Source organism: Bubalus bubalis, chromosome 6 (assembly GCF_019923935.1).
Source record: "Bubalus bubalis isolate 160015118507 breed Murrah chromosome 6, NDDB_SH_1, whole genome shotgun sequence".
NCBI classification, from domain to species: Eukaryota; Metazoa; Chordata; class Mammalia; order Artiodactyla; family Bovidae; genus Bubalus; species Bubalus bubalis.
In genome coordinates, this window is record NC_059162.1 from 23,242,357 (window position 1) to 23,270,225 (window position 27,869).

The 27,869-nt window shown below is 40.4% G+C and overlaps 1 protein-coding gene across 8 annotated transcripts in view; it reads right to left on the bottom strand.

The window, feature by feature from the left end:
- LOC102407486 (phosphodiesterase 4D interacting protein) overlaps window positions 1-20,286 on the bottom strand; it is a 240,015-nt gene extending 219,729 nt beyond the window's left edge. For all 8 annotated transcript variants that reach the window (XM_044944467.2, XM_025288006.3, XM_025288000.3 and 5 more), the window contains exon 1: window positions 20,039-20,286. In XM_044944467.2, the coding sequence (XP_044800402.2) occupies window positions 20,039-20,271 (233 nt within the window). In that variant the 5' untranslated portion in view covers window positions 20,272-20,286. The remainder of the gene's footprint in view (window positions 1-20,038) is intronic.
- Between the last annotated feature and the right edge of the window lie 7,583 nt (window positions 20,287-27,869).

Below are 27,869 nucleotides of genomic sequence, written 5' to 3' on the forward strand. Positions count from 1 at the left end.
TCCAGTACTCTTGCCTGGAAAATCCCATGGATGGAGGAGCCTGGTAGGCTGCAGTCCGTGGGGTCGCTGAGGGTCGGACACGACTGAGCAACTTCACTTTCACTTTTCACTTTCATGCATTGGAGAAGGAAATGGCAACCCACTCCAGTGTTCTTGCCTGGAGAATCCCAGGGACGGGGGAGCCTGGTGGGCTGCCGTCTATGGGGTCGCACAGAGTCGGACACGACTGAAGCGACTTAGCAGCAGCAGTTAGCCTTGTGTGTGTGTGTGTTTATTCACACTTCACTAGTTAGCCTTGTCTGTCAGCTGTAACAAAAACCTCAAGGAAAGAAAGTATGACCAAGCCTTCAGACAGCTGGTGGTAATTTAATTATACAATCCCCCTTATCCTTTCAACACCCACTATTTATGTGTACCCAATGTTGGAGGAGGGGGAATCATGCAAGAAATGTGGTACATAAATTTCTAGGAAAAAGGGGGTTGGAACACTGAAGAAAGACTTGTACGAATTAACTGGATACTTTGCTTTGCTTTGAACGTAGATATTGGGCCTTAAAAATGGAAGGGACTGATGTGAGAGTTAATAAATTTCTGGAACCACAAACAATAGAGGAATAAATTAAACAAATAGTTTTCAAGGCATTCATGACAACTGCACCATCACTAAAACCTGATCATTTACCAGGATGGGACAAGGAGCTCCAGTCCAAGGCCAAGGAGCATGTATCAGGCAACCTAGGCTGCTTAAAAAATCCATGGAGGTTATAACTAAAGGCAGTGATGATTCTGGTTTAGAGCTCAGATTGGATTCTGAATTAGAAAGCATATTGCTAAGGACAAGGCAGCCAAACAGCTATGGTCCCTGTTCTTATTCCTCGTATCATGCCATCTACTAGCTTGTCCCCCAACTGACCAAGGTGGATTTCTCTGGCTTTAAAATTCTGGCAGACACTAACAATCCCATAACATATATAACAAACATATATGTTATGTTTCACACACACATATACACATATTTTCATATATGTGTATACATATTTATCTACAACATGAATCAGCTTTTAAAACTTTCTATTTTGAGAAAATTAAAAAAAATTTTAAACATATGGCATTTCAATCATGTCCAACTCTTTTCAACCCTATGGACTGTAACCTGCTCCTCATCCATGGGATTCTTCAGGCAAGAACACTGGAGTGGGTTGCCATGCCTCCTCCAGGGGATTTTGACAACAAAGGAATCAAACCCGTGTCTCCTGGGTCTCCCGGACTGCAGGCAGATTCTTTACCCACTGAGCCACTTGGGAAGCCTATGTTTCATGTTGGTACTACAGCTAAGTATTAGTGTTAGTAGCTCAGTCGTGTCCAACTCTTTGTGACCCCATGGACTATAGCCTGCCAGGCTCCTCTATCCATGGAATTCTCCAGGTAAGAATACTGGACTGGGTAGCCATTCCCTTCTCCTGGGGACAAATTCTTTACCGTCTGAACCACCAAGGAAGCCCTGTTATGTTTCATATATATGCATATATACATTTTCATATATGTGTATAAACATTTATCTACAACAGTTTTTAAAACTTTCCATTTTGAGAAAATTTTAAAAAAATTTAAACATATGGCAAAGTTGCAAAAACAGTACAATGAAGTGATACAAATCCTTCACAGGATTCACCAATTGTTAACATTTTACCACATTTGTTTTTCTCTCTCTCCCCTGCAGCACAGTTACTGATGAGACATATGAAACATGCAGACTCTTCACCCCTCATATTTCAGTGTGTATCTCTTATTGCTGCTGTTTAGTTGCTCAGTCCTGTTCCACCTCTGCAACCCCACGGACTGTAGCCCACCAGGCCGCTCTGTCCATGGGATTTCCCAGGCAAGAATACTGGAGTAGGTTGCCATTTCCATTTCCAGGGGATCTTCTTGACCCAGGCATTGAACCTGTGTCTCCTGCTTGGCAGGTGGATTCTTTTGCCACTGAGCCACCTGGGAAGTCATGTATATCCTGCTGCTGCTGCTGCTGTTAAGTCGCTTCAGTCGTGTCCGACTCTGTGCGACCCCATAGACGGCAGCCCACCAGGCTCCCCCGTCCCTGGGATTCTCCAGGCAAGAGTACTGGAGTGGGACGCTGTTGCCTTCTCCGCATGTATATCCTAAGAATAACTAAACTTATTATTGCTGTTACTATGTAAAAGAATATTCCACCTCTCCCAGGTCAACTTTTGTCACCATTAAACAGAATCTGATTGACATATTTGCCTTGAGTTACTTAATTAAAATCAGGAGGTCTCCCTGATAGCTATTTGGTTCAAATTTGCACAACCAAGAGGACTCATCAAAACATCACTCCCAGGACAAAGGCGAAATATACAACAAAGACAAATTCCCTCTTCTACACTTAGAACTACGGAAGTCAATTTCTTGGCAATTTAGACCAGCTGTTTGTCCTCTCTTCCAGCTGGCAAGGGTTCAAAAATATTGAGATAAAGCCTCAGAAAGCCTCATACAATCAAGAAAAAAATTTTAATGAGAAAAATCCCTCATTTGTGTAGGCACTTTTGTTTTAATTTTCATCTTAGCATTTAAGAAGCCAAGATACTGAGCTGTGAAGTTCAACATCAAATATCTGGCAATCCTAGACATAAAATGAGCATACCTCCACAGTCCTTCATCCTTACAAAGTTCAAATAAGTAGAGTGGCTGTAAAAGTTAATCCCATTCTAGGGAATAAAAGCAAAACTAAACAAGTGGGACCCACTTAAACCCATAAGCTTTTGCACAGCAAAGGAAACAATAAAAATGAAAAGACAACCCACAGACTGGGAAAAAATATTTGCAAACCATGTGACCAACAAGGGATTAGTCTCCACAATTTTCAAACAGCTCATGACACTTAACAGCATCAAAACAAACAACCCAATCAAAAACTGGGCAGAAGATCAAAATAGACATTGCTCCAAGGAAGACATACAGATGACCATTAGGCACATGAAAAGATGCTCAACACTACAAATTATTAGAGAAATGTAAATCAAAACTACAATGAGATATCACACCTGCCAAATGGCTATCATCCAAAAAATTCACAAATAATAAATGCTGGAAAGAAGGGAACCCTCCTACACTGTTGGTGGGAATGTAAATTGGTATGGCCACTATGGAGAACAGTATGAAGGTTTCTTAAAAACTAAAAATAGAGCTACCATACAACCCTGCAATCCCATTCCTGGGCATATATCCAGAGAAAAGCATAATCTGAAAGGATCCATGTACCACAATGTTCATTGCAGCATTGTTTACAATAACCGAGAAGCAACCTAAATGTCCATTGACAGAGGAATGGATAAACCTAAATGTCCATTGACAGAGGAATGGATAAAGAAGATGTGGTACATACAGACAGTGGAATATTATTCAGTCCTTAGAAAGAATGAAATAAAACCACTTTCTGCAACACGGATGGACCTAGACAGTGTCATACTGAGTGAAGTATGTCAGAGAGAAGAAGAAATATCGTATGACATCCCTCATACATGGACTCTGAAAAGAAATTATACAAATGAACTTACTTACAAAACAAACAGATGCACAGACGTACAGAAGGAACTTATGGTTGGAGGTGTGAGGACTAGGGACAGAGACAGTTTGGGAGTTTGGAATGGACATGCACACACTGCTATATTGTAAATGGATGACCAACAAGGACCTACTGTACAGCACATGGAACTGTGCTTAATGCTATGTGGCAGCCTGGATGGGAGGGAGCTTGAGGGGGAGTGGATACATGTATATGTATAGCTGAGTCCCTTCGCTGTTCACCTGAAACTATCACAACATTGTTTGTTAAATGGCTGTACCCCAATACAAAAGTTTTTTAAAGTTAATTGCATTCTAGATCATATCAGTTTAGTAAAACAAGAAGCACACTCAATACTAACCACTATTATTCCTTTCAAAGAAATAAGAAAATAATCTTTAAATAACAAAAGTATTTCCCATTTTTTAGGCTAGGTCTGTGATATACCAATAGGTATAGAAATACTGTGTGTTAGTCACTCAGTTGTGTCTGAGTCTTTGTGACCCCATGGACTGTAGCCCACTCCTGTCCATGGAATTCTCCAGGCAAGAATACTGGAGTAGGCAGCCATTCTTTTCACCAAAGGATCTCTCCAACCCAGGGATTGAACCTGGGTCTCCTACATTGCAGGCATATTCTTTACTATCTGAGCCACTAGGGAAGCAAAGATCACACCAAGTCCTTCTAGCTGGAAATGAACCAGTGACCTAAATTGCTAGCTGACTCTAAATCAAAAGTTGTGATACAAAGAAAAGAATTATTGTGTTCTCTATTTGTTGGCTTCATTGTGTTCTCAAGACTTAGGGGAAGGGAGAAATCAAGGCCAGAAGGTCCTGGTGCTGATGGACTGATTAACTGGTTCAAGCTTTTGATTTAAAACTATGAAGGTGTTCAGGGCTGGACTTAAGGTGAGGGGAAGGGTACTCACCTGTGGTGCAAATTTTAAAAGATGTCCAGAGCTCAGCAATCAGGACAAATACAATATTTAAGGACAATATTTTAAAAAACCAAATTATCACAAAAAATCCATAATGAATAAGATGTCAAAATCTTAAATAAAGACAGGATCTACTCCCCCATTTGCATGATCCTGGGAGTGCTTCACTTGCTTCCCTGTGGTTCATCCCAGATGGTGTGACAAGAGGTAAACTTATACTCTCTAGTGCTGTGTTCTGCTGACCCTGTTGGCAGTATCTCTTTGTGCATTAACGAACTGCCAGACATCGGGTGGGACCTCTAAGACACCACAGGGCAAAAGCGATTATATGAGCCAAGGCCAGCACTTGCAACCACCTTGCCAAATAATTTCAAGGCTCAGTGGAACGTTTCTGGGTTTTATAGGGTATCAGGGAAATGGCAGAACAGATGAGAAAGGGAGCTGTTGGAAGAGGGAAAAAAAAAGAACAGTTTACCTCATTAGTTGCTGCTAATTTGACCAGAATGGAATTTTCAAGAACCTATGCTTTTAGAAAACCTTGAGCACCAGGTCTCAGTTTGAGGTACCTGTCCACTCGACTCAGAAGCCAAACCTGCCTCACCTTCAGTCTTCCTGTCACATGAAGTGCTGTTGGCTCCGGAAATCAAAGTAGCCATGTGACATCCTCATAAAGGCTACAGTGAATTCCAGCTGCTTTAGGACACTTCATCAAACTCTGGAGGATAGTGAAGGACAGGGAAGACCGGCGTTCTGCAATCCATTCAATTACAAAGACTCGGACACAGCTTAGTGATTCAACAACACCTTTGGCAAGAGCTGCTCACCCATGAGTACCAGACCTGATGGAGCGACAGTGCAAAGCACCTACAGGTGCCCCCTGCTGGCAGAACCTATCTTACAGAATCAGCCTTACAATGTATTAATCCCTTGTGGGCCATTAGCTGGGACATAAAAGGTCCAGGTTTTCAGTCACCAACATTCCCCTATGTGTGATCTTACACCTGACCTGCTTCAAAATTTATGTTTCCTTCTAGGACTTCTGTCGGCACCAGGCATGTGCATGTCACAGCTTGCCTAGCTCTGAAACTTAGCCTGGAGAAGTGAACCATTTATCAGGTTCTTAACAGTCCCTTCACCTAGGGCCAGACTCTGTGTCTGGTTTTCTTTTAGGGAAGGCAGAGACAGAACCAGTCATTGCCAGCAATATCTTCCAGGGGTGCTGGGAGAGCTGACTGTGTGATCCAAGTCCGAGGTTTTTCTTGTTCTGAGGATACAGTCAAAAATCTTTAACATGACACACATAGCTTGGTATAGTCTTCAGCCTCAACTCTGGCTACACTTCTCCTTGACTTTTTTGTGCTTCATTTGTAACAGTCTCATTCCAGAAAGAAGGAATGGAAGGTATAAACCCTGTTGTTCCTCTAATTTCCAGAAGTTGAGGTAAGAGATGCAGACTGTGGTAGGCAATCTCCGAGAGGGCCTCCAATAATCCTTGGTAATCACACTCTTGGTATTATAAAGAGATTTCTTATAAATGTTTGGCTCACATTATTACCGAGGCTGAGAAATCCCAGTGTCTGTGTCTGGAAGCTGGAAACCCAAGAAATCTGATGGTGGTGTTCTAAGAGTTAGAGGGTCCACTGTGTGTAAGTCCCAGGCCTAGGGACTCTGCTCAGTAGTCAGGCAGAGAGAGAGAGAGAGAAAATTCTCCCTTCCTCCATCTTTTTGTTCTGTTTAGGTCCTCAGTGGATGGGATGCTACCCACCCACATTGTGGGGGAGGCAATCTGCTTTACTCAGTCTACTGATTTCAAATACCGATTATATCTAAAAACACCCTCACAGACTCACCCAGAAATAATGTTTAGCCCAACATCTGGGCACCCTGTGATCCAGTCAAGTTGACACATAAAATTAACCATCACAGATCCTAAGTTTTGGAGTGGTTGTCTATGCATCAATATGTAACTGATACACATAGTCCTGAACCTTCCCTCAATCCTAGGTCATGCTGCAGAGTTAGAGATCCAGCCCTTTCATTCACAAAGAAGCTATTATTCTTCTTACAGTAAGGAAGGACAAAGAATTCAGAGCCCTTATTTAAGGCTATACAACTGGAAAGGAGATTTATGGTGAAAATGAAGGAAATGATAAGGAGTTCTTTTGTAGGATCATACATTTTGTGTATTCTATAGAATACACTGTCTAAGCAGACTCTTTTCTTCTTTTAGAAAATATGTGATATTCATGACAACTCTTCTTATTGAGACAACAATAAATCTGTACATTTTATATTCAATACTTAGTTAGTGATTTCAAAGTCAAGATTTACACAGCAATGAGGCAAAAAGGTGTGGATTGGAATACTGTGGAGACTAAAAGGATGCCAAAATATGGCACTGCTTCTGTTTGTACACTGAGGTCACTTGTTCATGTTAGCATTTCTGTTATTGGCTCTACTTTCTCTGAGCAAATGTTGCATGATTGAATGTGGGTGTGCATGAGCACACACACAGTGGACAAAAGCCCCCCATTATGTGAACACATGTGCCCACTGCTCTGGGCAGTGAGCCCAGTTTGCTCTAAGTCTTTGTTATTTGCACAGTGTCCCAGATTCTCTTTTGAAATGTACAATTCACCCAATTTTATTAACCTGAATATGAAGCTATCTGATGCTTTTTGATAGAGTCTAGCTCATGTCTAGGTATAGCGTTTTGTTGTAAACAGGTCATTCGTTTCTCTGTGTTGACCTGCAGGCATTTTGCCATTTGAACTGAAAGCAAATCCTTGCAAGGTCAGATTTTAGTAATGCAGGTTATTATTTTAAAACAGATGACACTTCACACTTGTTATGCTAATTTGGAGATGGAACCATATTTGTCTAAGCTCTACCAAAGGCTTTCTGTTGCTTTTGTTTGCTTTGATCTTTTTTTTTTTAAGGAAAAGCAGATCAATGATCATTAAAAGGAAGGAGATTGTAAAGCATACAAGATGAAAAAAAAAATTTAACACCTGCCAATTGAGCACCGCCGCTACCATTTTATAACTGTGTGATCTTGTCAAAACATTTAACCTTTCTAAAGAACAGCAGGGATAATAATAACATCTTTCTCACAGAATTGTAGTAAGGATTAAATGAGATTATGATTATATGTTGCTTAAGATATGTATAATGCTGGTATGTAGCCAGTACTCAACAAATATTATTAATAACAAAATTACACATGTAGTAATGAAAACAATGATAATGCTGCTGCCATAGATGTCAGTGATCAAACATCTAAATCACAGAACGCTGTTTGGAACCCATTTGAGATCAAGTACAAACCCTATACTTATGAGGTTGCTCTGGCAAACAAGACTGAGAGAGCAAGTAACTAGAAGAGGTTGTAGTATCCTGAGGCAACCATTTCCCTGCCTGCTACACCCTTCCACCAAGAACTGGTTAACATATGCAACCTTCTGGGAAGGGATTTTTTAATATTATACAAGGTATTATTTTATTTGGCTCCAAAATCACTGCAGATGGTGACTGCAGCCATGAAATTAAAAGACGCTTACTCCTTGGAAGAAAAGCTATGACAAACCTAAACAACATATTGAAAAGCAGAGACATTACTTTGTTGACAAAGGTCTGTGTAGTCAAAACTATGGTTTTCCCAGTAGTCATGTATGGATGTCAGAGTTGACTTGAAAGAAAGCTGAGCACCAAAGAATTGATGCTTTTCAACTGTGGTGTTGGAGAAGATGCTTGAGAGTCCCTTGGAATGCAAGGAGATCAAACCAGTCAATCCCAATGGAAATCAATCCTGAATATTTATGAAGCATCATGAACAACTGATGCTGAAGCTGAAGCTCCAATACTCTGGCCACCTGCTGCAAAGAGCTGACTCATTAGAAAAGACCCTGATGCTGGGAAAGATTGAAGACAGGAGGAGAAAAGGACAACAGAGGATGAGATAGTTGGATGGCATAACCAACTCAATGGACATGAGTTTGAGCAAGCTCCAGGAGATGGTGATGGACGGGGGAGCCTGGCTTGCTGCAGTCCATGGGGCTGCAAAGAGTCGGACACGACTGAGCAACTGAACAACAACAGTATCCTCAGTGGGCATGACCACCATCCTTTTGTCCCCTCACCTAACCACCACCACCCTCATGCTGATGGGGGGTAAAACTTCAACTGAGGTTTAGCAAAAACCTCGACCAGAGGTTTCAAATACAGCTTAATACAGAGACTCCAATAAGGGGTTTTCCCTCCCCTCCTCTCAATTGTTTTCTGTGCTAGCTTTCTTCTCAGTGTCTGAAAAGTTTAGCAAGTTGTCTGCCAGCAGTCCCAGACCTACATTCTCCTTCAAGTTTCATCATGAGGAAGGCTGCCACTTTCAGGACACTCCGGAAGAACCCTGTCCGGATTAACTTGAGTCAATGCCCATCCCCAAACTAATTCCTGAGACTATGGAGAATAAATTACTCTTTTTTAAAAAGCTGACATTAAAAATTTTTTCTGTTTAAAGACTTAATTTTTAGAGCAACTTTAGATTTAAATTACTCTTTTTTGAAAGGCTTGTAATACCTCACTCCTAAACTTCATTCTTTTCATCCAGTATACCAACAAATCCTGTGGGCTCTACCTCCAAAACATATTCTGAATCTGTTCACTTCTTATCAGCTCCACTGCTGCTGCCGTGATTTAAATCACCATTTTCTTATATCTGTACCATTTACTAGAATAGTTTTCAGAGCTCCCTTCCTGCTTCTACTGTTAGAAGCACTCTTTCACTCCTAAAGTCTGTATTGCAATAGCAGAGTGATATTTTAAAACATTTTCCAGGTCATATAATGCTCCTGCTTCCTGGTTTCCCAATGTCCTTAGAATAGAATCAACTTCTTATTATGGCCTACAAGGTCTCATGTACCTAACCCAGCCCACTTCTTCTCCCTTATCTTCTTGCCATTCTCCTTTTTGTTTAACATGTTCCAGCTGCCCTGGTCTTCTTTGTGTTGCTCAAGCATAACAAGCTTATTTCTACCTTAGGAGTTTTACAATTACAGTTCTCCCATTGTCTGCCTCTTGGAGCTTCTCTGGTGGCTCAGTGGTAAAGATTCTGCCCGCCAAGTTCGATCCTTGAGTTAGAGAGATCCTCTAGGGAAGGAAATAGTGACTCCAGTGTTCTTGCCTGCAAAATCCCAGGGACAGAGGAGCCTGGTGGGTTACGGTCCAGGGATCACAAAGAGTTGGACAGGACTTAGCAACTAAACAACGACATCTGCCTCAGTTCCTTTCTAGCCAATGGCTTAATTTTATTTATCTTTTAAATCACTTTATTTGTATATTTATTTACTTGTTTACTGTCTATCTCCTCACCAGTCCTGATACAGCTTCATTAAACTTAAGCTTGTGAGGGTAGAGCCTTTATCAGATAATCTTATTCTTCATTCTACTCTAGCATCTAGAATTATGCCTGACATTGAATATATAATTTTTTAAAAGATGAATGAACTAAATTTGGCTAAATTCAGTTTCTAAAAAGACAATACTGAAAGGGGAGACCTAGAGAATCAACAGAACAGTTGAAACTAAAACAAACAAACAAACAAACAAAAAAACAAACAGGTTCAGAAGGGACAGAAGTAGGAGAAGCAGTAAGAACCCATTGGTCCCAACCATTTTTTTCACTCTTGCATTGCTCCATGAAGACACAATGTTAATGTAGAGAGTTAGGTTGTACTACTGTGGGTATCATTACCCTCATCTATCTAGAAGAGGGCAGAATGTTCCATCAAAACTTTAATAAAGCAATAGCAAAGAAGAGGTAATTCTCCAAAGGAAATGGAGGGTTACTGTCCAAATAAAGGAGGAGTGAATAAATGTCTCCCCACCAAAAAATAAAAAAGCCAAAAAAAAAAAAAGAAAGAAAGAAAAAGAGAAACAAATGTCTGCAACAATCCTGGATGCGATATCTTGTCACCTAGGAGATATCAACTTTACTCTCATGTAAACTAATGTATGCTTAAGAAACGCAAACAGATTTTAATATTAACCTAAATCAGATAAAAGCAGAAAGATACATCTGTTTGAACATCTGTTCAAAATCATACAACACACTCAAAAGATATACTCTTAAATGTTTTCTCTCTTTTATGCTTCAGAAAAATTTAGTGGTCAGGAGACAGTTCTGTAAGGCATCTCCTTCTGGATGTCTCACATGAAAGCAACTCATTTCCCTGATATCTACTTTTCATATCATATTATCCCTCAGTACCTGACATTAGTAATCATTCCACAGTTGACCTAGAAATTTAAGAGTAATTCTTGTTTCCTTTCTCTTCATTTCCCATACTTCATTGATTAGCAAGTGCCATCAATCCTACCTCAGAAATTCTCAAATGTATCCCTTCTTCACTGTTCCTACTATCACTAAGTTTAGAGCTCATAACCTCAGACCCCAAACCAATCATTCATAAAGCTTCTTTTATCTGTTATCCCATCTTTTCAGCCAACCCATTTCACTCACCTCCCATACAGCTGTCACACTTACAGTTCTAAAACAAAGATCTACGTACATCAATGTCCTGCTTTAAAACATTCTATAGCTCCACACTGCTTAACAAAAACAAAAACCCAACCATCTTTTGTCTTGGTTGGAGTGACAGAACACAATTTATTTTTTATTTGCTTAATTCAGTGGTTCTCTAAACTTGCTGTACATGAGTGCTTTTGTACATGAGGTTAGGACCTCAGTCCGAAGGAGTCTGATTTAATTGGTCTAGAGTGGAGCCTGTACCTCAGTTTTTTTTAAACCTCCCTAGATAATTTCAATGTGTAGCCGGGGCTGAAAAATGCAATTTAAAAGATAACTAGGAAGACAATTTTACTTCCAAACAGCATGAAGTAACAGTGCACATATTTACTACCGCACAACTCTGATGGGAATAACTGAAAACCTGGACAAAATATATGAAAATAAGATTTTCAGACACTGGATATTAGGCAACACAGATAGTGATCCCAGAAAAGATAAACCAAAGAAGTGAAGCACACAATTGCCCTACTTTACTTCTTAGAGAAAGTTTATAGTTGGTAATGATAAGTGAGAGAATCAAGGCAGAGCCTAGTCATCTCCCTAAGTTGAAGTAAAACTAGGAATTTGGGAAGGCCAACACAGCAAATGTGGAATAGCCAAAATGGCCAAATGTGGAACAACCCAGATGTCAGCAAATCAATGGATAAACAGAATATGATACATGCATATAATGGTATATTATTCAGCCTTAAAAAAGAACCGAGTTCTGACACATGCTGCTACCACACAGATGAAGCTTGAAGACATTATGCTAATAATTTTCCTTAGAAGTTCATCAAACATTTAAGGAGGAAACAATGCCAATTCTACACAAACTCTCCCCCAAAAATTGAAGAAGAGGGACTACTTCCCAACTCATTTTATGAGGAAAAAATTATCCTTATACGAAATCCAGACAACGTGAAGAATACAAACCAACATCCCTCCTGAATATAGATGCAAAAATCCTTAACAAAATTTTAGCAGCTCTAATCCAACAATATAGAAAGGATAATATATCATGACTAAGTGGCATTTATTCCAGGATCTCAATGTTAATTTTAACATTCTTAAAAGAATCAATGTAATTTATCATATTAATCAAAAATAAAAAAGAAAAATTACATAGCATCTCATTCAGATGTAAAATCAAACATCCATTCCTAGTGAAAACTCTCAGAAAATTATGAATGAAAGGGGACTTCCTCAATCTGATGAAAAGTGCCTATGAAAAACTTATAGGTGACATTATACTTAATGGTAAAAGAATGAATGCCTTCTTCTTAAGATCAGGAACAAGGCAAAGTATGTTTGCTTTTACTATTTCAGTTCAACTTGGTGCTAGAGGTGCTAGCTGGTGCAATAAGGCAAAATAAATAAAAATATAAAAGACATAGAGATTGGAAAGAAAGAAATAAAACTCTTTCTCTCCCTCCTTTCCTCTTCCTCTCTTTGTGTGGATGACATAATTCTTATGTATAAAATTCTACAGAAGCTACAAAAAAAATCTACTATAACTAAACAATGAATTTAGCAAAGCTACAGGATTTAAGATCAGTATACAAAAATCAATATAGGGCTTCCCTGATGGCTCAGTGGTAAGAGTCTGCCTCTGCCTGCCAATGCAGGAGACACGGGTTTGATCCCTAGTCCAGGAAGATTCCACGTGCCAGGGAGCAACTAAGCCCATGCGCCACAGCAATTGAGCCGGTGCTCTAGAGCTCAGGAGCTGCAATTACTGAGCCCAGGAGCTGCAACCACTGAGCCCACATGCCACAGCTACTGAAGCCCGAGAGCCCTAGAGCCTGTGCTCTGCAACAAGAGAAGCCAACTCAGTGAGAAGCCTATATACCGCAACTAGAGAGCAGCCACTGCTCCCACAACTAGAGAAAAAGCCCACACGGCAATGAAGACTCAGCACAGGCAAAAATGAATAAACAAATAAAATTACTAAAAATCAATATAAACTAGCAAAAACAATCATAAATTGAAATTTTAAAGACGTTATCATTTATAAAAGAATTACAAGTATGAAGAATTCAAGGATAAATGTCTCATAAGATGTGTAAATTCTATATATTAAAAACATAAAACATTGCTGAGAGAAATTAAAGAAGAACTTAATGAGGATTTCATAGCCTCACTAAGTATTCATCTTTTAGGCCATATAGTTCTTTACTGTTAGCACTGCTCTATGCAATGTAGGATGTTAACCAGTATTCCTGACTTCTATTTACTAAATGCCAGAATCACCTTTGCTGCAGTTAGGATAATCAAAAATGTGTCCAGATACTGTCAAATGTCCTTTATGAGGCATAACTGTCCTTGTTTGAGAAACACGGACCTAAATAAATGAAGAGATATACCATGTTATGGATCAGAAGACTCAATGTTGTTAAAAATATCAGTTCTCCCCAAATTAACATATAAACTTCAGTACAATCACATTCAAATTCCCAGCAGACTTTTTATCTGTACTGACAATTGGAATCAAAAATGTATATGGGAATGCAAAGAACCTAGAACAGCCGAACAATTTTGAATAAGAAGAATGAAATTGGAGAATTTATACTATGTTATTTCAAGACTTACAAAACTGTAGTAATCAAGATATTAATAGTAGAGTATTGGCCCAAAGATAGACAAAAAGATCAATGGAATAGACTAAACATCAGATATAGAGTCACATATACATGGAAAAAGTGGAAACAGTGACAGACTATTTTCTTGGGCTCCAAAATCTATGGCCATGAAATTAAAAGACACTTGCTTCTTGGAAGTAAAGCTATGACAAACCTAGACAGCATATTGAAAGGCAGAGACATCCCTTTGCCAACAAAGGTCCATCTAGTCAAAACTGTGTTTTTTCCAGTAGTCATGTACAGGTGTAAGAGTTGGACCATAAATAAGGTTGAGCACTGAAGAATTGATGCTTTTGAACTGTGGTGCTGAAGAAGACTCTTGAGAGTCCCTTGAATAGCAAGGAGATCAAACCAGTCAATCCTAAGGGAAACCAAGCCTGAGTATTCATTGGAAGGACTGATGCTGAAGCTGAAGCTCCAATACTTGGGCCACCTGATGCAAAGAGCTGACTCACTGGAAAAGACCCTGATGCTGGGAAAGATTGAGGGCAGGAGGAGAAGGGGACAACAGAGGATGAGATGGTTGGATGCCATCACTGACTCAATGGACATGAATTTGAGCAAACTCCAGGAGATGGTGAAGGACAGGGAAGCCTGGTGTGCTACAGTTCATGGGGTCACAGAGTCGGACAGGACTTAATGACTGAACAACAAATACATGGTCAATTGATTTCAGTAAAAGTATCAAGGCAATTTCATGGAGAAAGGATAGATTTCTTAACAAACAGTGCTGAAAGAACACTATATGCAAAAAATGAACCTTGATCAAAACCTTGTTCTATATACAAAAGTTAACTCAAAATGGATCATAGACCTAAATGTAAAACATAAAACTATGCAACTTCTAGAAGAAAACATAGGAGAATATTTTGTGACCTTGGGTTAAGTAATGGTTTCTTAGGTATATTAATAACATTAAAAGCAAAATCTTTAAAGAAAAATGTGACACTTTGGACTTACTTTAGCAAAATTTTTAAAACGTCTGGCCTTCAAAAGACACTGTTACTAAAATGAAAAAAACAAACTCTAGATGGGGAGAAAATATTCACAATGTACATATATAATAAAACTTGTATTTAGAATAGAAAACTCAAATTTTACAATAAAAAAGCAAACAACTCCATTAAAATGGGCAAAAAATTTCAAAAAACACTTCATAAAAATATACAGATAAAAATAAAGCACATGAAAAGATGTTCAACATCGGTAGTCAATGGGAAATGCAGATCTAAGATACTATTTCACATTTACTAGAATGGCCACAATAAGTAAGACAGTAACAAATGTTGACAAGGATGTGGAGAAACAGGGACCTTCATACATCTCTACTGGGAATGTAAAAGGTAAAATACCTTTGACACAGAATTTTGCAATTTCTTAAAAAGTTAAACATCTATCTACCTATTGTTCTACTCCTAGAAATCCATCCAAGAGAAATGTAAGCATATGCACACACAAAGACTATCACTCAAATGTTCATAGCAGCTTCATTCATAATAGCCACATTACAGAAACAACCCAACAGTTAGTGAATCAATAAACTGTGGCATAGCCATACAATGGAATACTTCTCAGCAATGAAAGAAAATGAATAATACCTACAACAGCGTGGATAAATCTTCAAATAACTAAGTAATAAGTGTGTGAAAGAAGCCAGGCAAAAACAAAGAATACATACTGTATGATCCCACTTATATAAAATTATAGAAAATGCAAGCTATCATATAGTGACAAAAGGATCAGTGGTTCCCTGTGTGTTAGTGGGGCAGGAGGCAACGGAAGGTAGGGATTATGAGAGGGCAGAAGAAAACTTTAGGATGATGGACATGTAATGCTTTCACAAATATATAAATACATATATATTTCACAAATATATACCTGCATAAATATATATAAACTTTTCAAATTGTACATTTTAAATTTGCCTGGTTTATTCTATGTCAATTATATCTCAATAAAGCAGTAAAAAAAGTAACAAAAAGAGAGATGGCTAAAGAGACATAATGGCTGACATCTGATGTTAGAAATGCACTGATCCTTCTCTGACACCATCCCTCACCCCTAACTCTGACAGTTGTCTGCTGGTTCCAGGCTATCCACCTAGAATGTGCAATCTGCTAGGCTTCAAAAGTGCACATTATAGAATATTAAACATAGTTCCTTTGCTGTACAGCAGAAATTAACACAAGATTGTAAATCAACAGCACTTCAATAAAATTTTTTAAAAGGGGGCAAAAACAAGTGCACATTGAAGCGCATTACTATCAGCTGGCAACTCACTTAATTCTTTTTTAAATAGTTGTGCAATTGCATGAGGGTAACCTCTGAATTAAATCATCATAGAAAAGTTCTAGCACAGCATGGGTCTCACCTGAATAAGGCCTTTTTCCCAAGGCCATACATCCGCTTATATCTCTGCTAAAATTTACTTCCCACCCAAATCTGGCTTCCTTATCTTGCTAGGCTAGAAAAAGTTCATCTCCTCTGTGTGTGTGTGTGTGTGTGTGTGTGTGTGTGTGTGTGTGTGTGTGTGAAGCCTTCTCTAATTCTCTGCCTCTTAGCACTGTATCCAGTTGCCATTAACCACGTGGTTCATATTACCAGCTTATAGGGGCTTTAGCAACTTCTCCCAACCCCATTTCCCTTTCCCCATGATGATTTTTACCTAAGCAAAGTCACCTTGCCATTTGGAGTTTAAACTTGACAGTGAAGACAAACTGGTTCAGAGCAGAAATGTGCAGGCACTTGAAGCAGACATGCTGCTAAGTCGCTTCAGTCGTGTCCGACTCTGTGCGACCCCATAGACGGCAGCCCACCAGGCTCCCCCGTCCCTGGGATTCTCCAGGCAAGAACACTGGAGTGGGTTGCCATTTCCTTCTCCAATGCATGAAAGTGAAAAGTGAAAGTGAAGTCGCGCAGTCGTGTACGACTCTTCGCGACCCCATGGACTACAGCTACCAGGCTCCCTCATCCATGGGATTTTCCAGGCAAGAGTACTGGAGTGGGGTGCCATTGCCTTCTCTGAAACAGACATAAAGATTCCCAAATCAAACAAACTATTACCTGAAAATATTAGCATGTCAGATAAAAAAAGAAGGTCCACATAAGAAGAGAGGTTGATCCTTAATGACACCATCCAGGGAAGAAATAACCCGTTTGTATCCTCTGATACTCTGTTCAAAGCTATTTTCCCTTAATTTAGAATTTACTGATTAATTCTCCTGATTCTAAATTTGGGTTTCCCAGGTGGCTCAGTGGTAAAGAATCCACCTGCCAATGCAGAAGAAACAGGAGATGCAGGTTTGATTTCTGGGCCAGGAGGATAGCTTGGAGCAGGAAATGGCAACCCACTCCAGTATTCTTGCCTAAAAAGTCCCAGGGACAGAGGAGCCTGGAGGGCTATAGTCCATAGGGTTGCAAAGAGTTGGGCACGACTGAGCACACACACAAAACAGCAATTCTAAATCCAAGTTTCACAAACAACCTTTTAATTACAATTTGGCTTCCAAATGTGGCAAGTATGCCAAAAGAACTCACTGACATAAAAAAGAGGACCTAGTTCCCTAAGATGACTCCTCATTGTAAATTAGTAACTTGCCATCCTGGCTTTATATAGTAGCCATGTGAATTTAATAATCAGTCTGAGAAACAGACTCAACAACTAAAGCACAGTTTGCACAATAATACTACCTTGCATGATCTCTTGGGACAGAGTCAGCTTTCCTTGGAGAGATCTTTGCATTTATTTAGTTATTTTCCATAGTCCATCTTACTATTATAACACTTATTCCACACTGTAGTTACATAGGTAAGCAGAGTTTAGAATGATAGGTTCTCAACTACCTCAGGGTAGTTCACATCCAATTTTGTACTGACGTCTACCATCATTGCTTGATTTAAAAATACTGAAATAAAATGAGCTGCTTTCATATATACAATGGACTATTACTCAGCCATAAAAAGGAGTGCATTTGAGTTAGTTCTAATGAGGGGGCTGAACCTAGAGCCCATTATACAGTGTGAAGTAAGACAGAAAGAGAAAAACAAATATCGTATACTAATGCTTATATATGGAATCTAGAAAGATGCTACCGATGCACCTATTTGTAGGGCAGCAATGGAGACGCAGACATAGAGAACAGACTTGCAGTCACAGTGAGGGAAGGAGAGCGTGGGGTGAATTGAGACAGTAGCATTGAAACATATACATTCCCATTCTTAAAATTAGATAGCCAGTGGAAATTTGCTGTACGGCAGAGCTCAAATCACTGGCTCTGTGACAACCTAGAAGGGTGGAGTGGGGTGGGGGCTGGGGGGTGGGAGAGAGTTCCAGAGGGAGGGAACATACATATATCTATGGCTGATTCATGTTGATGTATGGCAAAAACCAACAAAATATTGTAAAGCAATTATCCTCCAATTAAAAATAAATTTAAATATTAAAAAAATGAGCTGCTTTCTTACATTTTTAGTTGATCAGGAGTTAGAAAACTGGATACCAAAGATACTTTCTCCTAAGTGCAAGCCTCTAATACTCATAAACTTCTAGTACTAGAGCTAAGATAGGTATGTTTTTAAAAGTATGTTGCACATTCCTGGAGACCTGATTTTTAAATGAGGTCACAGTAGCATCAACCTCAGTGAAGTTTCTGACTTCAGGGCATTCCTGAAATGTTTAAAAACATTTCAAGGTTCATCATCACATCAACTAAGATGAATGTAGAGATCTGTCAGATGAATAATTATTAAGGGAATAACAAAAGCATATCCATCTATTTTAACAATTAAGCCACAATTTAGAGAACCTAATTCTAACCCAACAAATTTTTTGTTATGAAAGACAGAAAAATCACATGTTTATGATAGAGTCATGACTCATTTAAAATTTTGCAATGACAATGCTTCTTTTGATGAAAAGTGTTCACCCTAGTATATATAAAATAGTAAAGAAGAATTTAAAATATTCAGAATGATTTTTTGTTTCAAGCTTTAAACAAATTTCCAAAGTATTGTTGAAAAATATTCAACACACCATTGATAGAACATGTTTAAAAAGTAATTATGTTTGGGCTAAAATTCCACTTTATAAAAAATCAAATAATGACTACTTCTTGCCTATATCCATCTTTCAAGGCAGTAATTTATCCTGGATTTCTTCATAATTGTGATTCCTTTAAGCACTGTTAACTGAGTAGCCTGACTCAGTTTTCCCAAATAAACAATGAACAGTGTGATGAATAAACACAATTAAGTGTCTGAATAAATTGTTTCCTCATTCACATAGTCTTGAACACAAAATACAGATCCTATTAATATGCAGATCTGTAATTAATACTCAAAAGACCCAAATTCTGATATTATGCATAGGAAACAGGCCTACAGAAATGAATTTTTTTCAGATCCCCGGTTAGTTAATGGCAGCCTCCATGCTAAAATCAATATTGCCCTGTAGTTTGATTTATGAGTACTAGCTTCGCATTAAAGGATAAGCTAAAGATGCTCCAACAGGGAGAGATTTATTTCAAGAAGTCAGCAGCACAGTCTGTCTCTTGTCCAAAAAAAAAAAAAAATTATATGGCAGATTTTCATCCTGCTGCTGCTAAGAAAATTTGGGCCTAATGGGTGGGTCTTCCAAGCCAGACCAGTGGAAGTGACTGGGTTTAGGTGGGGCTCGTCCTGCTAGGCATCATCCATCCAGCCAACAGGCAGGGCCCCAGCTCTTCAGGAAAAGAGAGCCTAGGAAGAAGGAACCATCACTACCCCACCCTGCTGCCTGTATCTAAGATGGGGCGGGGAGGAGGAGGGGGCAGGAATAAGATAAGGCAGTGCTTTCAACTGTACCCCCACATGTATTTCCCAGTCCTTTATCTTCTTTTAGCATTCCTAGTGCTTTCAACCTGGCATGGCCTTCTGATTCCTGTGTTCATCTCTTGTTTGACTTGACCCAGCAGGCACGGCCTTCAATCTCATCTCTGCCAACAGAGCCCTTGACTACACGTTAAGCAAAGACCTTAGGGGTAGAGACTGAGTTTCCTACGCTTTAGTCCAGCGCCAATCCAGCGCCACACCTGTATTTCCAGGCAACTCCCTACTGTCTCTCCCCCTCCGCCCCCGCCACCAGCCCCATCATCCCCCAGTCCCCAGCCGTGCCCTTCAACCTTCTCCAAACTAATGTCACTCTGTCAACCCCTCCGAAGCGCCCGAGTCTCCAACCCTGATTCCCAGCCCCGAAGGCGGTTCCCCTAAACCAGTGCTTCGGGCGCCGCCACTCCCGGCGCAGTCTGCAGCCTCCGGGGCTCCCGCGGTGCTCTCACCTCATCCAGGGTGCGGCTGCCGCGGCTGCCTCTTCCTCCTCGGCCGCTGCTGCCCAGCTCCCGGCCGGCTCGGGATGCCGTCGTTCCCGGCCGGGAGACTGCCGCGAGGACGGCGGGATTCGCGCCGCGTCCCTGGACCAGTAGGGCGCGTGGTGCGCCCGGCGGACCGCGCGGCAGCAGCAGCCGCAGTCGCAGCGGCGGCGGCAGCAGGACCCGCTGTCAGTCCTCTTCATGAATTTTCCCGGCCCTAACCAGCCCAGTCCTAGTTACCGTCCCTGCTTGGTTTTCCTAAGGTCTTCCCGCACTGCCAGGACGCATCATCTCGGCGAGGATGCTATCCACTCCAGCTGCCCCCGGCGCGGTGCAAACCTGGGAAGACCAGGCCTCCTCCGCGCTGCCTCCGCCACCCGCTCCGCCCAGATTGCTTCGGTCCCTCTCCCACAAACACTCGCCGCTGCCTCTGCACCCTGTGTCATCTCCCCCTTCTCTCCCACCCACTACCTCAACCTGGAGAGCTTTTCATTTCCAGACCTCCTTTCTGTTTTCTTCCTATCTGCTCCATTGTCACTGTCCTCAATTTCCAACCTCAAAAAGTTTCTCCTTCTCTCACGCCTTCTCTCCATATTTTCCTGGGTTTTGTCCTCCACCCTCCAAATCCATCATCCTCTTATATTTTACATTATTCTCTCCTCAGAATCATTACTTCTCCAGGTCTGTTGTCTAGCCTTCTATCCCTCTTTTAAAATCTTCTTTCAATTTTCCCTTTAGTTATTATAAAAACCTTTCTCATAAACAACCTCAATTTTTCTTTCAATTGAGACTTTCTGATTGCTATTTTCCATGAAGAGCTCATAGTAAAATATATATAACTTGGTATATGGTATCAAATCAAAAGCGTGTTTTCACGGTTTAAAAAAAAGTTCGTTGATCAAATAAATCTTCCACTCAATGTTTGTTCAGAAAACCCGTTTTCTTATATTCCAGTGTTTTCTAAGAATGGAAACTGAGTCTCCAGCAAAGCAGAATGCTTCTACTGTACCATTCTATAACAGCAGTCTCAGCTTACTGGTTCCACTTAATGATTTTTGGACTTTACCATGGTGTGAACATGAGATGCGTTCAGTGGAAACCAGATCTAGAATTTTGAATTTTGATCTTTTCCTGGACTAGAGATATGGGGTAATACTCTCTGGTGATGCTTGGCTCCCAGTCAGGTACATTTATAACCACTCTGTACCCATACAACCATTCTGTTTTTCACTTTCAGTATAACAGCCAATAAATTATTACATGAGATATTCAACACTATTATAAAATAGGCTTTGTGTTAGATGATTTTGCCCAGCTGTAGGCTGATTAGGTGTTCTGAGCTTGTTTAAGGCAGTCTAGGCTAAGCTGTAATGTTTGGTCAGTTAGGTATACAAAATGCCTTTTGACAAGACATTTTTGCTTTATGATGGGTTTATAGGGAGGTAACCCCATGGCAATGACACCCTACTCCAGTACTCTTGCCTGGAAAATCCCATGGGCAGAGGAGTCTGGTAGGCTGCAGTCAATGAGTCACGAAGAGTCGGAGACGACTGAACGACTTCACTTTCATTTTTCACTTTCACGCATTGGAGAAGGAAATGGCAACCCACTCCAGTGTTCTTGCCTGGAGAATCCCAGGGACGGGGGAGCCTGGTGGGCTGCCGTCTATGGGGTCGCACAGAGTCGGACACGACTGAAGCTACTTAGCAGCAGCAGCAACCCCATTGTAGGGCTTCCTTGATGGCTCAGTGGTAAAGAATCCACCTGCCAATGCAGGGGATGTGGGTTCTATCCCTGAGTCGGGAAGATCCCCTGGAGAAGGAAATGGCAACACACTCCAGTATTCTTGCCTGGAGAATCCCATGAACACAGGAGCCTATCCGGCTACAGTCCATGGGGTCACAAAAGAATCAGACATAACTTAATGACTAAACAACAAGAAACAAAATCCCATTATAATTTGCAAGTCCTGAAAGGGACAAGGTTTATCTTTTAGTGGGTAGTATGGATCCCAAGGTTTGTAGGCAATAGTCATTATCATTAACTCAATAAGAATAAAGCTGAACACTTCTTAAGTCATTTTTTTCCTCCAAAATCTGCTGTTCATTCTTCTGTTTTATTAACTCCAACACTACCATCCACAAAGTTGTCTGAGCCCCCAAACTGGGTATCATCAGAGATGTATCTTCCTCATGCAACTCATCCAGTCTTTAATTCCACTTCTTTACTATTTGTTTAAGTGGTCTCTCCCATCATGATTCCAGCTGCTTCCAGGAAAATGACATTATCAGGTATCTCATCGTTCTTTCTTTCAAACCTAACTTAATCTGTATCTTTACATATCTTTATTTTCCCCCTAATCTATCTTACTGAAGCAATTTATGACTCTCATCTCTACTTTTTGTTCTTGTTTAGTTGCTTAGTCATGTGCAACTCCTTTCTGACTCTTTGGACTGGAGTCTGCCAGGCTCCTCTGTCCATGGAATTTCCCAGGCAAGAATACTGGAGTGGGTTGACATTTCCTTCTCCCAGGGGTCTTCTTGACCCAGGGATTGAACCTGTGTCTCCTGCTTGGCAGGTGGATTCTTTACCACTGAGCCACCTTGGAAGACCCTCATTTCTACTAGAAAATTCTTAATTATCTTTTGTTGGCTTAATATTTTTTGGCCACCCTTTTTCTGTTAGCTCCATACTGAGCCTATAAACATGTTCATATTTCTTCATCCCTAAAATAGAGACTTCTTCCTCTAACCTCTATCATATCTCCCATTTCCCTTCCCCCTCTAACCACCACCATATCTCTCATTTCCCTTCATAACCAGTTTGCTTACATACACTGTATAAATTTGATGTCTATACCTCTTGACTTACATACATTGTTTACCACTTAATTCTCTGAAATCTGGCTTCTAATCCTATTAGGCTGAGCACCGAAGAATTGATGCCTTCAAACTGTGGTGCTGGAGAAGACTCTTGAGAGTCCCTTGGACAGCAAGGAGAACAAACCAGTCAATCCTAAAAGAAATCAACCCTGAATATTCACTGAAAGGACTGATGCTGAAGCTGAAGCTCCAATACTTTGGGCATCTGATGCAAAGAGCTGACTCTTTAGAAAAGACCCTGATGCTGGGAAAGATCAAAGGCAGGAGACAGGGATGACAGAGGATGAGGTGGTTGGATGGCATCACCAACTCAATGGACATGAGTTTGAGTGGACTCTGGGAGATGGTGAAGGACAGGGAAGCCTGGGGTGCTGCAGTCCATTGGGTTGCAAAGAGTCAGACACGACTGAGCAACTGAACAACAATACTATTATTTAGTAGGAGTTGCTTTCCTAGCAGACCCGGACTTTGGCTTTGTCCATAGACTAGAGGTAGATTTTATCTAATACACAAATTAAAAGGAATGGGGTTCCCAAATTTAAAATGTATATGCCATTTTCATTAGTTGAGGCAGATAAAAAGTTCAATGAAGTCACAGCAAACTCAAAAGCTAAGAAGTATTGAAACATCCAGTTTTAGCTAGGATGGAGGAGCATGTATCAGAGTGACTTTTCCCACCTTGAGTGAGGGAGTAGGATACAATAGAATATATAAATACTTATAAATATGTATGTATTACATATATATATATATATATACAAACATACATATAAATATGTTGTTGTTCAGTCACCCAGTCGTATCCGACTCTTTGAGACCCTATGGACTGCAGCACGCCAGGACAGAAAGATATAAATATAGAAAAATACAGAAACAACTCTTGGAAGGAACTGATGAGTAACCTAAGCAGGCAGGATTCGAATCTATGATTCTTAAGGAGAGAGAAGCACATGAAATGAGCTCCATATTCATCCTGGGATTTCTTTCCAAATCAAGTGCTAGAGAATAATCAGGGTTTCCCAGGTGGCGCTAGTGGTAAAGAACCCGCCTGCCAATGCAGGAAACATAAGAGACCCAGTTTTGATTCCTGGGTAGGAAAGATCCTCTGGAGGAGGTCATGACAACCCAGTCCAGTATTCTTCCCTGGAGAATCCCATGGACAGAGGAGCCTGGCGGGCTACAGTCATAAGGTCGCAAAGAGTTGGACACAACTGAAGCGACTTAGCATGCACATATGCCTACACCAATAAAAAATTTTTAAGAAAAGAATATTACTGTATATGTTGAGAAAATAAAGTATTGATTCAAAAGGAAAAACAAGCTTACTTCTTTTGTTAGATTTACCTACATATTTCATTTATTTTGGTGCTGTTATAAGTGAAATTACATTCTTAATTTTATTTTGGAATTATTAATTTCCAGTGCAATTACAATTGATTTTGTACCCTACAATTCTGACAAATTCACTTATTAATTACAATTTTTTGTGTGCGCTCTTTAGAATTTTCTATGTACAAGATCAAGCCATCTGCAAACAGATTTAGAGTTACTTTTCCCTTTCAAATGTTGTTGGCTTTATTTCTTTTTCTTGTCTAATTGCCCCAGTAAGAACTTCAAATGTAATGTTGAGGGGAAGTAGGGAGAGTGGACATTTTTGTCTTGTTCCCAATTTTAGAGAAAAAGCTTTCAGTCTTTCACTTTTAAATATCATATTAGTTTTGGGATTTTTTATAAATGTCAATTAATCAGGTTGAGGAATACCTCTTCTAGTCCTAGTTTGTTGATTGTTTTTAAGATAAAAAAGTGTTACATTTTCTCAAATGCTTTTTTTCATTTTTTTGAGATGAACACTTGAGTTTTGTCCATTATTCCACTAATAGGTACATTACATATATTGATTTTCATATGTTAAGCCAACCTTGTGTTCCCAGGATAAATCTCACATCATCATTATTGTATAATCCATTACTTGCTTCTGGGAAAAGTTCACTACTATTTTGCTACTTATCTTTATATAAGGTATATCGGTCTGTCATTTTCATTTTTTGTGAAGTCTTTGAGTAATAGTGGCCTCATAAAATAAGCTAGGATGCGTTCACACTCTCTCCTTTTTTTTTTTTTTTTTTTTGGTGGGGGAAGAGTTTGCAAGGCATTAGCATTCTTTAAACAATTGCTAAAATTCACAAGTTAAGCCATCTGGACCATAATTCTTCCTTGTGGGAAGTTTTACTACTGCGGCTGCTGCTACTACTGTTACTGCTGCTGCTGCTAAGTCGCTTCAGTTGTGTCCGACTCTGTGCGACCCCATAGACAGCAGCCCACCAGACCCCGCAGTCCCTGGGATTCTCCAGGCAAGAGTACTGGAGTGGGTTGCCATTGCCTTCTCCAACTATTACTACTACTACTCATTTAATTGCTTGTTATAGGTCTATTCAGGTTTTTTGTTTCTCTTTGAATCAGTTTAAGTAGCTTGTGTTTTTCTTGGAATGTGTCCTTTTCATCTAGTGTATCTAATTTTTTGGCATACAATTATACATAGCATTCCCTTATAATCCTTTTTATTTCCATGGGCAATACTAATATGCCCTCTTTCATTTGTAATTTGACCCATGTATTTTAATTTTTTTAAAGAAGGGAGGATAACAAAGACTAGTAATAACTGAAAGCTCTGACCCCTAAGGTTGTAAAGAAAATCACTCAGAAAGAAAGTTGTTTGCTCATTTCCGACACACAAGTATGGATGCTGCTGCTGCTAAGTCTCTTCAGTCGTGTCTGACTCTGTGCGACCCCATAGACAGCAGCCCACCAGGCTCCCCCGACCTTGGGATTCTCCAGGCAAGAACACTGAAGTGGGTTGCCATTTCCTTCTCCAATGCATGAAAGTAAAAAGTGAAAGTGAAGTCGCTCAGTCGTGTCCGACTCTTAGCGACCCCATGGACTGCAGCCTACCAGACTCCTCTGTCCATGGGATTTGCCAGGCAAGAGTACTGGAGTGGGGTGCCATTGCCTTCTCCGCAAGTATGGATAGAAGAGAGTAAAGAAGCAGGAGGTGAAGAGGTATAAGAGGAGGAAGCCAAACAACACTGGGAACAAGAGCACAGCCTTGGGCCAGGGTCCTGGTTCCACCGCAGGGGACACACGTAACAGAATCTTTGAGCTCTTTACAGAACTAAAACCTCCAACAAAAGGAAGAAGATGTTAGCATTCTTCATTCCAGAGAAGACCACCTGAGATTAGATTAAAAGAACCAGAGAAGCTCATCAAGAGACTACCAGGTCTAGTCTCTGCTTATACACCCTGATCCTTAGCAGCATCCCTGCCCTTGAACCATTGCTATAAAACTGCACCAAATTCTCCCAAATGGGGAAACACAGTTTTTGAAGGATAAGCCCAAATTCTGTCTGTGAAATTCGATCCAGCACTGGTGCAAAGAGGCTAAGCTTTTGGCTTTGCCAATTGTGAATTACACTGTACGTGCTCATTCCAGTCTGACTCTTTGCAAACACATGGACTGTACCCACCAAGCTCCTCTGTCTACGGAATTGTCCAGGCAGGAATACTGGAGTGGGTTGCCGTTTCCTACTCCAGGGGATCTTCCCAGCCCAGGGATGGAACCCATGTCTCTAGGGACTCCTGCATTGACAGTTGGATTCTTTACCACTGGTGCCATCTGGAAAGTCCTGGTATATTGTATACAACCGATGAAGAATTGTCTCAATCCATTAGTATGCCATTCATTCAGTCATCTATTCATCAAACATTAACTGAGCATTTGCTAGGTTCCTGGGGGAACAGGACACTAGACTCTGGGGGATAACAAATGACTACTTTTACTGCTCTGAAAGATTTTAGAGGCTATGAGGGTAAAAAAGAAATCTGTTAAAACTTTTAAGTTCAATAAAATATTTTAGATCCTATCAAAACTATTCCAATTATCCTCACAACCCCACTATCTCAAAATCCAAGGGATGGGCCTGGTGGTCTCTGCTTAGCTTTCCCAACAAAGCAGGGAAATTGGACAAAAATAATGAACGTTTCATGAGGTAGCGTCTAAAGGCAGGGAGCAGTTTTGCTTAGGCTGGATATTTGAAGCAGGGTATCTAAGGTGGTAATTATTTTAAATAGCGGCTTTCCCATTACTGACAGTGTGCACCTTGTTCATTTTTCCTCCTTCCTCACCCAAATCCTTACTTTCACTTTAATGTCTTGACTAACTGTGCGTGGACAACATAGGTAAAGACTGTGAACAACTTAAGGGTGAACAAAATGAAAGTTCTGCTTTATTGGAGCTCACATTGTAGGACAGTTTAGTCAGTGAACTGATAATTCAAAATAACAACCAGCTCTGAGGGCATCAATACATTCGCAGCCTGATGGCCGCTTCCCAATCACTACGGCAGCCAGAAGAAGCAGGCTCGAGGTGGGGCCGACGGGCGGGCGCCACGATGGAAGGCGGGGCTCGTTCTCGGAGTCCCTGGAGGTAGCCAATGGCCACCTGGGAGACGGAGCTTTTGAAACCGACTGGCATGGAAACTGACCAATCAGAAGCTAACCTGGATAAACTGCCGAAGTGGTACCAGCAGAGTTTTGGCGCAGTTTGATAGGAGGTGCGGGTTGAAGAGCAATAGCTCAGATAAGGTGCTATTTGCTAATCTGTAAGAAAAGGTTTCGGTTTTTAAATAACTGGTTCAGCCTTACTACCACATATGCCTGATAGCAGCCCAGAAATAGTGCCTTTTTTTTTTGTCTGCCAAGAGCATCACTTCCTCCTGAGGAAAAAAAAAATTTTTTTTTTCATTTTTGGAATTATGTAATTCATACAGGAGCTGCTGTTTACTTACAGACAGTGTTTGGTCTGGGGGTTGATACGGGCCACAGGTTTCTGGGAATGTTATTCATCTTCATTACCTAGCTCAGTG